Below are 12132 nucleotides of genomic sequence, written 5' to 3'. Positions count from 1 at the left end.
ATACAAGGATAATAAAAAGAGACAGAGAGAGGGAAGAGCAGGATGAGAGGAGCTGGCGAGAGAGGACCCAAATGCAACAACGTGAAGACAGCTGATATTTAACTGAGAAAATCAGAGAAAGAAGGAAGCCATGAAATACCAACTCACTGTCTGATGTTCTCTAGCTGTCTTCCTGTGGACATGTCTGATCCTGTGGAGGATCAGCAGCTTCGCTGGGCACAACGGCAGAGCCCTGAAAGAGAAAACACAATAAAATTTCTCCTTTAGACGTGACGTGTTTGTCAAGATCAGGCGATTCTCAGCTTGTTAAACCTCCTGCATTTCCCCCGAAAAACAGGAAAACATTTAGGAAAGTGACATCGAGTTTAATTACCTTGAAATTTTGCCTTATTATACATGATCTAATCAAAGCACTTAAATCATTTTTGACCTTTTGTGTTTAATTGACTTGACATTTTTCTAGAAAAAAGGTTAAACTCGAATTTGGCCATAATAATCACGACATTCTAATCTGCGTAATTACATGTTACATAATTGAGAATAGGTCACCCATGTGGCAGTAATGGATTGTAGCATCATGCTAGTCAGCTGTTCTATGAAAAATCTATGAATCTAAATGACTGACATGACCCCCAGAGGGGCTGTCCTCACCGATTGTTCCTCCTTAGCGTTGCTGGAGTTGCCCTCAGGGTCAACAGGGGAGTGATCTGTGGGTGGGTCACTGCCTTGGGAAGGGGGGCAGTCTGAAGATGAGCTCTGCTGTGGGGCTGGAGTGGATGCTAAGGAGAAGAACATAATCATAAAGATGAAAGAAAAATATTCACAGAACACAGTAAAAGGACTTATAGATGGATTTTGTGCTAATCTGCTCCGTGAGTATTCTGGCATCGTGGCTGGTAGCATGGATGTGCTTATAGGGAAGCAGTAAGTGTAAAACTATGACCTTTATTGCTTGTCATCACCTATCCTTTTTATCTAATGTACTTGACATTCTACAAAACTAAGGACAACCCTCTTCATTTTCTTAAGGTTAACAGAGTTTTTTGGTTAAAGCTGTAAAGACACAAGGCACGATGTACAGAGACGCTAGTAGTTTTGTGACATTATGTAGGCTATATAAAACTGAGGTGAATGCTAATGTCTGCATGCTAATATATTAGCTTTTTGATTTTTAGCAGGTGTACAGCAATGTTAGTGTGCTAACATTTGCTCATTAGCCCAGTTGCTAATTGCTAATTAAGTAGCTAATTGCTAATTAGCCTGGGTGTTGATTTGTACCACAGTGAATATAAAACATGTACAAGTGTTTTGTAAATTTTGGTCATTTTATGTTACAAAATGTACAATTATATGTGGTATTTTCATTGATTAATGACTTGCGATTGACAAGTTCTTAGCTAATGTTAGCCAAGTCGTTGCAGCCAGTTTTTTTTTAATTACATGTATTAAAACTATATGCATGTAACTTATTTTAAGGTAGTACATATAATTGTTACAATAATATAAGTAACTAAAAACATTTCACACGCCTGGTGGATTTAGAAAATACTTCTGTTCAGTCATTCTCTATGGAGGAATATCTGCACAGAACTAAACCAAACATTTGTAAGCCCACTGTTGTCCAAAGTGTTGACCTTTTTCAAAAGGGGATTGAGAAGATGGAAAAAATGCATTGAGCTAGTCATATAAAGTGGCACAGATGCTGGTTTGAGTAATTATGTAGAAGGTAAATAATATAAAACACTTACGAGACTCAGTAGACGGTGAAGTCGATGTACCTGGGCTCAGAGTCATCCTAGAGAGATCAAGGTCACTACAGCTCCCTTCTTCTTCCTGGGTCGCAGCTGGAGGTGGCAGGAGCTGACTGCAGGCCAGTGTGTCCGGTACACTCATGAGGCCTGGGGTGCCGCACCTGCTCACCCCTGCTGATACAGCACCAGGTTCTACTGATACAGCTGCTCCCGATGTAGAAGGACCCTCACCTGCATCTGAGTCGAGGCCTTCTTTACACAGGCTGAGCTGCTTCTGGAGCAGGGTGGGGTCGGCCGTATGCTGGGGGCTGGTGATGGCTGAGGACGGGGCTGATAGATCGCAGGCCTGGGGGCACATTGTGGTTATGGGTACTAAGCCCTGGAGCATGGCGGCCGGGATGGCGTGGCCCCCCACGCCCACTGTCTGGGCCGGCATGTAGGCTGCCATAGCTGCCCACTGCTGCTGTGTAGCAGGGAAAATGTTGGCCTGGCTCCAGATGACCGGCTGACCACTGGGGAGGACCTGAGCCACCTGCAGAGGTGCCTGCACAGGGAAGGCCAGAGTCTGAGCCTGGGCGGAAAATGGCTGCTGAGCCCACTGTGCTGCCTGCACAGGGCCCATGGTCATATAACCTGAAACAGGAACAAGAGTGACAGAGAAAAGAAAAGGAAACGATTAAAGGTCTCCGTGGTTACCAATTCAGTGCACATTATTAAAATGACAGATACTCATCTATAAATACTTCCAATCTTTAAAAATGAGCTATTTAATTCTGAATATAAGAGTAAAAGAGATGTAATCATTCTTTTTACAGTCTTAGATTCACAGGGACTTTTCTTGTCGACCTCCTTTTGGCACTATAATCTTTCCAAATCATATTTTTGTCACATTTATGCTATTATTTGTGATAGTACAGTCACAAACTTGTTTGAAAATGGTTTGCTGCTGTAGTGCTCCAAGTCATCAGAATGACTTAAATTTCATTTTTCCTTCTTACTCTTTAAATCTTACTGTGAATGAAACCAAGTCAAAGTCAGACAGATGACTGGCTATAAATGTATATTAGGGAACATACAGAGGTACAATCAATGTACAATCCAGTTGGAAACCAGTGCTGCACATGTAGTATAAATAAGAACTACAACAATGTTCCTGCATGAGGCCTGCTGACTTCATATTATAAGCGCTGTTATCTTAGACAGACACACTGTGAAAAGAATGATTGTGAAGGTTGTTGTTTCTTGCATCTAAAAGGATGTTGCTCTTCAGCGAGCTGCTGTTTTAAATGATATATCTTTTTTTCTCCAGTTTGTTACAATGCCAGTTGTTTCAGTAAAGTATGCAAAATCACTGTAGTGGTCCTTCAAGTAACACCACTTTGCTGTATCTCACCACAGGTTTACAGCCTAATTAAACTGCATCTCTGTGTGCGGTCCTTAAATTCGCTCACTGCTAAATCTTGGCAAGATTTTTCATGAACTGAACATCAAAGAGCCACGTCGCCACTGGCGTTCTTTATTTTTTCTCGCATTGTGGAAAACGATGAAGCGTTTCAGCCTGGGTATGGATACCTGATGGCACAGAGGTGGGGCTGAAGGGGGCGTACAGCTCAGCAGGAGTGTGTTGCTGCTGGCGGCTGCTCCTGCTAGGGTCCAGTGTGTTGGCAGGTGATGGGGGCATCTGGGAGGAAATGCATACACACACACGCACAGATGTCACCGTGCTATCAAAGTCACCTAAAAGTCTTTGGCTGCAGTGTCTGCCACATATTCAGGTCATTTAGATCTCAGTAAATAACCTAATGAAATTAAATGACATTACATGTTGGAGCTAAAAAAAAAAGAGGGTTTGTGTTATAGTACTCACCGAAGGAGGAGTTGACATGTCGCCGAAAAGATCAAAGTGGTTGATATTCTGTCAGTCGAACCGAAGAATGAGGAAGAGAGAAAGACAAAGGCCAGTGATACATCACGCAAATGAGACTTGCACAACCATGAAGCCTTAAATTCATCTCCGGATAGGGTACGGTGGTTGCATGGGTGGGTAGGTGCGGGGAAGTGAATGTTACTCACAAAGGCAGTTTGTGCCGCGGATGGCAAGAAACAACTGTCCCCTCGATTCATTATCAGAAAATGGATCTAAAATGAATCTTTCGTAGCTCGCTATAATTGAGTGGGTAAAAGGCTATTCAGCCCTGTAAAGCAGACTCTGATTAGATATTCTTATGTGCGCCAATCAAGAGCCCCTCCACTCCCACCCCTCCCATGAGAGCTCGGGCTGCTTTATCATGCTGATTTCCCTCTGTGAGCACATACACGGGGGGACTGTGTTTATATCATCAAATGAATGAAGGAAGAAGCTCCTGGAACCACCCGACCGAGGCAATGAGGCCACCTCACCCTATAGGCAGATGCGACCCCTGCTCTAGTCCCCTCTGTCCTCCACTCACACTACTTAAAGGAGAGGAGACCTAGCTATGGGAGAGACTATGAGATGGCTAGGTTGCGTGAAATGTCTCTGAGGGGAGGGGGGGCCATGCACAAGCAGACAATGATTCACCATAAAATGCACAAAAACACACAGGATTTACATGCTGTAAAAGAAACAGACAAACACACAAACACAACGTGGTCAAACTAAAGAAAGGAAAAGGGGGAGGAATCACAGCAATCCACGTTGCTGTGGACAGGGCGTTTATGTCCTCCTCCGATAAGCTGGGACATAACCGATTGTAACTGCATTTCGAAACCATCGAGGGGGACAGAATGAGTCAGAATTTGGAGCGAGGTAAACACTGTACACAGAGATCTCTGCCCGCCGGCACCGACACACATCAGGGGAGCTCGAGGCTCTCAGAAAGCTCCAACTGAATGAACAGACAAGCAGTAACACTTAGAGATATGGAAGCGCTGCTACTTAATATACTGGCATGGGCTGTTCAGGTGAGATAGCAACAGGGGCTGGGACAGTTTATCTGTCTGATAGGCTGAGCAACAAGCACAGAAACAGCGAGGAGAAGGAGGAGAAGAAGAGCACTTTGCCGCAGCTGTTTTCAGAGGTTACATGGAGGTTCTTACTGGGTTAATGCTTGACAAAATTGGTTTGAATAAATGTTTTTTATCCTTTACAAGCGACTTGAGAGATGTAACAGCGTAGTCACTGCATGGCGGTGAAGAACTCATAAAGCCTAGCAAGATGAGATGAAATATATTTTCAGTTAGATGACATGGCAGGGGGATGGGGGTCAAAAGTGCATTTCTTTTTATGCTGTTCTCTGGTCAGATGCTATTTGTTAAAGTAAAGCTTTTATGAGTGTTTGGCGGCCTTGGATTGTATGTAACTGCGACTACACCTCATGCAGCTCAACCCGACACCCGCCCCCACCTACAAACCTCTCGTCCTCGACCTCTGAGGAAGATGAAGCAGCCACTCCTTTGTTTATCTAATCAGCCCCCTGCACCGTCAGTTGGGACCAGCAAACAGACTCTTTGTCTTGACATGAATCAGATTGTGCAAAGATTCAGATTTTGGCTAAGAGACCCGTCCTCTAACGTTGTGTGAAATTGCTGACATGCATGCTTTTGGTTGACAAATCAATTCGTTTCGATTCTTTAAGCATGCTTATCATGATCAGTAGCTTTGTTGTCACAGAAAAAAACCAGACGCAGACACACACATACACCCCTGTGTGACTCGTCCTTGTCTCGAGAAGTTTGTTTTTAAAAGCCTGTCGGTTGTAATTCATAACTGAAACCATTAGATAGCAGCAGATTAAATTACTAGAAATGGATGGTGGCTTAAGGCACTTCCTTCAAGAGCATCTTAAAGAGAGGTTTGCAAGTAGAAAAATAGGAAAAGTAAATAATAATTCGAAAAAAAACAAAACACCTACAGTCATGAAATGGCGTTTTGGGACATCATAGATCCCTTCCTTCTGCTGACTGGTTGGGACCTGCATTGGATTGGAGGTCGAGTCAAACGTAAGTCACATTCAACACCTTTTTTTTTCTTGGCTGAGTATTTAAGAACAAGAACTTACAAGAGCTGAAACATGTCTGAATCAATTTCTATCTGGGCCATTTATTTAGATGCGTTTTCATCGTTTAGCGCAATAGGATTATGCAGATTTTAAAGTTGCGGCACCGAATCAATTCTACTTAAATCAATATCGATTGCAAACAGTGCCTGAGAACGGTGTGTGCTGGGCTCGTGAGTATTTGTTAATCAGCAACACCACATCTCAACTAGTTTATCTGGCTATATATAAAGAAAAAAACCTCCTGAGCTCTGGCCTGTTCTGTTTATTTCGTTCACAATTATCCAAACTATCTGTTGCTCTTAAACTCATCTGTCACACCCCCCCACTCCTCCACGCTCCTTCGACTGGTTAACTTTTGGTTACGTTTCTTCCCCGAGTCTATTGATCTTGTTTCACTCTGAGATCAAATGGCATGGAAAGTGATTAATCTCTCACTCTCTCTGCATCTTTCATCTTCAGAAGAAGGCAAGATACAGAGAAGCAAAAAGAGGAGGAGGAAGAGAAGAGAGGGCGAAAGAAAAGGGAGGCTGGGGGATTGGATTAAACCATACGCCAGCTCCCTGGAGTCCTAGTTGGAGCTTCAAATGGTCTAAAACCAAAAGGTCATCGTATTGGATATATAAAAGCAGAATGTTATACAGGCTGTGGGTGAACTATTCAGACTAAACAACTGACCTTGACTCGGACATCATTTTTCTAACGTAAAGCTGATGCCTTTTCAATGCCAGCATCTTTAAAGTTACAGCCCTCGAGATTTTCAACATTATTCATCATCTTTATGACACTTTTCAGCGTTACCCTTTACCATTTAGTAGATATCATTGTTTGCAAGGTAGCCATCTTTAAAATAATCTGCTGGTGCTCATCGTGTAATTATATTCAGCATGAAAGTTTTTTTTTTTTGTTTGCATGAAATTTTACTACAGAATTTCCTCGTCAGGAACATTAGCTTGATGTACTTATGAAAGTTTGGCATTTTTTAAATTCTTTAAGATGTGCTACGAAGTTATAATATTAGTACTGTTTGTATTATCTATCACAGGGTATGAAGAGGGAAGAAGAATGGGGGGCAATGTTTGTCTTTGTACCTGATAAACGCTCTCCTCTGACTGGGGGCCACGGAGGGGTTCGTGTCCAGCCTCAAACACTATGTACTAAAGAACAGAAGTAGTGGGCAAGGCGTATAGGTGCAGAGAATAATGAGATGGAAGAGAGAGAGCAGAGAGAGACAGATTGGTATATAAAACAGAAAGACAGAGGTAGTGAAACATGACAAGAATACATGAAAGCACACAGGAGTGAGGATGGTGTCAAGTGGGAAATGAAATGAGATAGTGTATAAAAATAGGACATGGGAAAAAGGAATGGGGAGGATGAAAGGAGGAAGAAAAAAAGTGAGGTGTGAAGAGGAAAGAGCACAAGTATAACAGGTCAGGCAATAGTTCAAGGCAGTGTAGAGGTTTTAGCTTGAGGTCTTCCTTCAACCTCAGAAATGCTCCACCTCTTCCAGAGAAAACAGACCTACTGGTCTGAATATTTTCTTTGAATCCTTTAATGAAGTCTTAAAATCTGTCATTAATTCCTTTAACGTTTAAGAAGTGTTTCACATCTTGGGACATGTGCTTAGTCATTTTGCGTGTAGAGTAAGATGAGAGAACTGCTACTTTATCACACTGGCAATCGTAAATACTTAGCTGAAACCAGCTAATTAGCTTATCATATAGACCAGAAAAGAGCTAGCCAGGCAACAAGCACATTAATTAATGATATAAGGTATATAGTATGTATTATATCAATTACTGAATTATAAAAAAAAATCTAGGATGTTTTTTTGGTTGACAGCACCTTAAGAAAGTTAGCACAGTTAGCGAAGAGGAAAAATTAGCAAAAATGTCATTTTTACCCTTTGATTTTTCCAAGGACTAAAAACACAAAATTTACTTTTTAAAAGGGAGCTTAAGAGGTGCTAGTAAGCTTAATTTATTTTCTTTAGACCCAGCCAGGTTGTTAGGCTAGCTATTAGTTTTTTATGCTAAGCTAACTGTCTTGTAGTTCCATGTTTGGGTACAGTTTTGAGACCATAGGCAGGATAACACATGGATGTATCCTCTGAATCTGAGAAGCCAGTGGAAGTGCTCAAAGCTACATTCTATTAGAAGACCAGATGGCTGTGGTTGCAAAAAGACTACAGAGCCTATATTGGCTTCTCGTGTGATTTCAAGCCCACAATGCTCAAAAGTGATGTTGAAACTACAGGACATGAAACCATTGGTCGTGAGAGAAAAAGCAACGTCAACAAAAGCAACATCAAACCCCAGCTAGCAGGTTTTCCTCTTGTAAACAGTAACCCTACAGTGTGACCAAAATGGCCAACAAGTTAAGCCATTAGCTGTTATGCGCTGGCAAAGTCTTTCCTGATGACATTATGGGCTGAGTTGCTCATTTCATGTAATATTGGTTATACTATGTTTCAGAATGGAGGACTATCAGTATTGTTTTTATTGGCCAATGACTTACAAGTTTTTTTTAGCCAGTGAGCGGGTTCACAATGAGACCTGCCCCTCTTGTCATATGGTTGTTAGTGTTTTTTTTTAAAACCAATATCGTGATGGTGAGAACACCAACCTCGAGGCTTCAAAACCAAGGGCCAGATTAACTAAATGGGTTAAAGTAGCTCATGAGCGCAATGCCCAAATAGCATTTATAGGTGTGCTTAGTTGTTCAGGTGATTTACAAAAGTGGCGCTGCTCTCTAAACCCAGTCAGTTGATTTCAATATCAAGCACAAAAATAAGATGTGCTTTTTTTGGCATTAAATATTAGCACACTTAGCAATAATTTGCATGTCACAAACATTAATACATCATTTTGTGCACTTGATTTAAATATTTGTGTCCCTATATTTTGCATCTTGAGAACTACATGTGCAACAAGTATAGTTCCCACCTCTTGCACGCAATCTTGTCACTGTGATGTCTTTGTAAATGCCAACAGTACCTTTTGTTTTTACGCCTAAACCCAATTTGTGCTGGCACAACACATTCGTAAAACTGATCCTAAGACTTTAGGAACCAATGAATGAAGTCATGTTTGCTAAGTCTAGCTTTTACACTGTCTGTGATACAGACATGAGAGTTGCACTGGTCCACTTATCTAACTCTTCGCAAGAAATAAATTAAGCATGTTTCCCCAGATGTCAAACAGTTCCTTCTGGGAGCAGGCTGGAGTTTTGTCAACCAACATCAACATAAATTGAAAGCTGCAAATGGAATGATCATACGTGAAAACATACTTGAAGAGCAAAGAACAGAGGTGAACTGGGAGGTGGTTGGACGTATCACTGAACATAGCATTCAGAGTAAGAGTTAGTGTTGTCTGTATTCAGTGTGAGCAAACACAGAGAAAAAAAAATGTTGAGCCAAATAAATGCACAGGGCAAAAGGGACGGGAATAACAACCAGTCAAGGGGAGGGGGGCATGTCTTTGGAAGAAATCAGAACATTGACACAGATCAACTGAAAAAATATGGTTTTACAACACTGCACTGGCAAATGGGTGTTGAATGGTTGAACAAAACTGTCCACTAGATGGTCTACTGTGTATTACTGGAATGGTGCAATATTTATGAATCATTAATTCAAGCATGTCAGTGGCTGATATAAATTAAGGATTATTTGTTTATATATTTATTCCAAGCTTAAAAAGTGAAAACAGCTAGAAAGCATCAAAGTCAGCCGTGTTTCGCTCCCGCTCTGAGTGCCTACGGACCTACCTGGTAAACTGGATCATCCACTTCATCTTCCAGGATAGTCTGTGTGTGCGGAACAGAAGGCAGATGACACATTTTGTTTTTCAGTCTCATTAGAGAATAAATTGAGAGAAGATGTTAAAAAAAAACAAACATCACCACCAGCAACAACAACAACAAAAAAATATACTCATCGCAGCGTGACATTTCCTGCAAGCAGGCACAATTATAGACTGACAGCACGTTGCTTTTTAATCAAACAGTTATTTGGCACATCACAGACAAAACAACACATATTTCCTAGAAGTGACAGTAATAATAATAATAATAATAATAATAATGATGATAAAATCAAACCAGCAAAACCTGTTGCTTTTCCATTGTAGTTAGATATTCAGAACAGAAATCAATGGTCCAGACAAACACACAAAACAGCGTCGCACTTTAAAGGAAGCTACAATGTGTTAAGATATTTGTTGTGTGAATGAATTGCAGGCGGAGTTATAATGTGTGATCTCACCTCCGAATTAGAAATGAAACTGAGTGGAAAACAACAAAAAAAGAAAACGCAAAGACTTCAGGCAGGAAAACCTACCTGGTACACTGCCTGCTCGCACTGTTTGTCCTTCTGGGCCTTCTTCTCCATCTCCTCCCGCTGTTTTATATCGTAGATGAGTGTGAAGAGGTCACGCAGGTCAATGATGAGAGGCTCCGCCTGGATGAGAGAATTGGAATATGATGGTGAAGGACTGAATTAAGAAAAGGTTAGCAATAGATGGTATATAATCAAAGTATCACCTCTCTCTCTCTCTCTCTATCTATATATCTATATCTATATATACACATACATACATACATATACATATATACTATAGTACTAATAGTACTCCATCATCCATAACTAGAAGAAATTGTTTTACTTAAAATATGAAATACACTGTTCATAATCTGAGACCTTAAACAGAGTTGTAGGCAAGTTAATCAACTAACATGTCAGAGTCAAAGTCAACGTTATTCTCTTTTCTGCCAAATGTAAAGAATCAGAATTAAAATATTCATCAAGAGGGGAAAAGTACTCACAGACTGCGCGGTCTTGATGGCCACAAACCTGTGGTGGCCCTCCTTCCCACAGACATAGCCAAAGGCGCGATGATCCCGGGTGTCCTTGGCAATGTAGCTGATCTCATGGACTGAGTGGTGATGAAGGAGCACCTTGATGGCAAAAAAAAGATGAGCGTGTTAGCTAAAACTAAACAAAAAAAGGTCTTCTGTTTCACGTGTCCTATTTGTCTTCTTCTACTTTAACATGCAGAAATGAAAACCTGATGTATGATTTAAAATCCTCCCTTAAAAAAACAGACCACAGTACTGTAAACTGTGCTGGGAGACAAAGTAGGTCAAAGCTACTTAAAACATTTTTGCATATTGTTGAGCCAAATGCAACACAACACAGAGTGTGCTTCAAAGAGTGCTCTCATCTCCGCATTTAACTTTATGGATAATGTAGCTACAGAACTAGCATTCATTAAAGATATAAACCAGTAGCACGATTTTAGCTTTGTGCTGTTTTGTGATATCAGCAAGACTCGAGTTGCCGTTCGATGAAAAAACGCCAAATTAGCAAGCAAGAGATATTAGCAGTTGCAAAACTATAAGTATATAGGAGTAACTCAGCTCTTCACACCCATCTGCTTCCTCCTCTCTTAGAAGATATGTGCTTAGACACCAGGAAGGAGCGTTTGTTTGAATATTAGCCGATATTCGGCGCCGTGTGTCGCCGGTAATGCCTCAGATTAATGTAAAATACAAAACTAATATGACTCGGGCACTCAATTCAGTGGCGAATCACATCAGCTTTACATGAAGCATTTCCATCTAAATGCTCGCTGACACAGCCTGTGCTCTAGCGATCCCCATTTCCACCTAAATAAGTCAAGAGGGGTATTAAGTGTGGAGTGTTATTTACTGCCAGTAATCAGTAAATAAAAAGAGGAGCATTAGGGGGCATGATTTCCGAGCAACAAATGAGCATGTCAAAAAGCTGGTGAGCTGCGCGGGTCGTGGCGGGAGGCTTAATGCTCTTTTTCATTAGAGGCGAAAGACGCACTACTATCACCACCAGTTACATTGAAAAGAGATATTATCAAAAAGATGAGGGGCTTTTTTGTTTGGTGGGGTGGGGGGTAGGCTGTTGGTGGTCGGGCGGGAGCTGGCAGCCATGGGACGAGCGCTGTTGCATAATTATCAGTTTAGCTCTAATGACAGCTGAGGTGGAGCCGGCGGTGTAATTAGCATTAGCGGCAATGATCATTAAGGGGTGGAACTGAGTGCTAATTATCGGTTAGCGCTGATGAGCAGAGTGGGCCTATCTAGCCAACACTACGCCGCGGGACGGGGGAGAAGCGAGCCCCTTGATCATCCTGTAATGGAACAGCAGGCCTCTGAGTCCGCCGGGTGGGGGTGGAAGCCAGGATGCAGGCGGAAACAGTCCATTTCATATCATCGCCATAAGACTGCTCACTGCACTATCATTAGCACACAGACAGGGCCTGAGTGATCTTAAGTAGGTCCTGCAGCACTCTCCTAATCGCACT

At 41.7% G+C, this 12132-nt stretch overlaps 1 protein-coding gene across 3 annotated transcripts in view; it reads right to left on the bottom strand.

Moving 5' to 3' along the window:
- The window catches only part of LOC146498153 (disabled homolog 1-like), a 52740-nt gene that overhangs the window by 2377 nt on the left and 38231 nt on the right, over nucleotides 1-12132 (bottom strand). For 2 of the 3 annotated variants that reach the window (XM_085139757.1, XM_085139758.1), the window contains exons 5-14: nucleotides 10619-10750; nucleotides 10134-10253; nucleotides 9563-9601; nucleotides 6880-6945; nucleotides 5645-5704; nucleotides 3619-3666; nucleotides 3324-3432; nucleotides 1749-2384; nucleotides 652-779; nucleotides 148-232 (exon numbers count right to left, since the gene is read on the bottom strand). In XM_085139757.1, the coding sequence (XP_084995883.1) occupies nucleotides 161-232; nucleotides 652-779; nucleotides 1749-2384; nucleotides 3324-3432; nucleotides 3619-3666; nucleotides 5645-5704; nucleotides 6880-6945; nucleotides 9563-9601; nucleotides 10134-10253; nucleotides 10619-10750 (1410 nt within the window). In that variant the 3' untranslated portion in view covers nucleotides 148-160. The remainder of the gene's footprint in view (nucleotides 1-147; nucleotides 233-651; nucleotides 780-1748; nucleotides 2385-3323; nucleotides 3433-3618; nucleotides 3667-5644; nucleotides 5705-6879; nucleotides 6946-9562; nucleotides 9602-10133; nucleotides 10254-10618; nucleotides 10751-12132) is intronic. The other variant, XM_085139759.1, reaches the window with a different exon arrangement.

The sequence above is a fragment of the Neolamprologus multifasciatus genome, chromosome 18, assembly GCF_963576455.1.
Source record: "Neolamprologus multifasciatus chromosome 18, fNeoMul1.2, whole genome shotgun sequence".
NCBI classification, from domain to species: Eukaryota; Metazoa; Chordata; class Actinopteri; order Cichliformes; family Cichlidae; genus Neolamprologus; species Neolamprologus multifasciatus.
The sequence above is the reverse complement of the archived record's forward strand: the minus strand, read 5'-3'. Positions and strand labels throughout refer to the sequence as shown.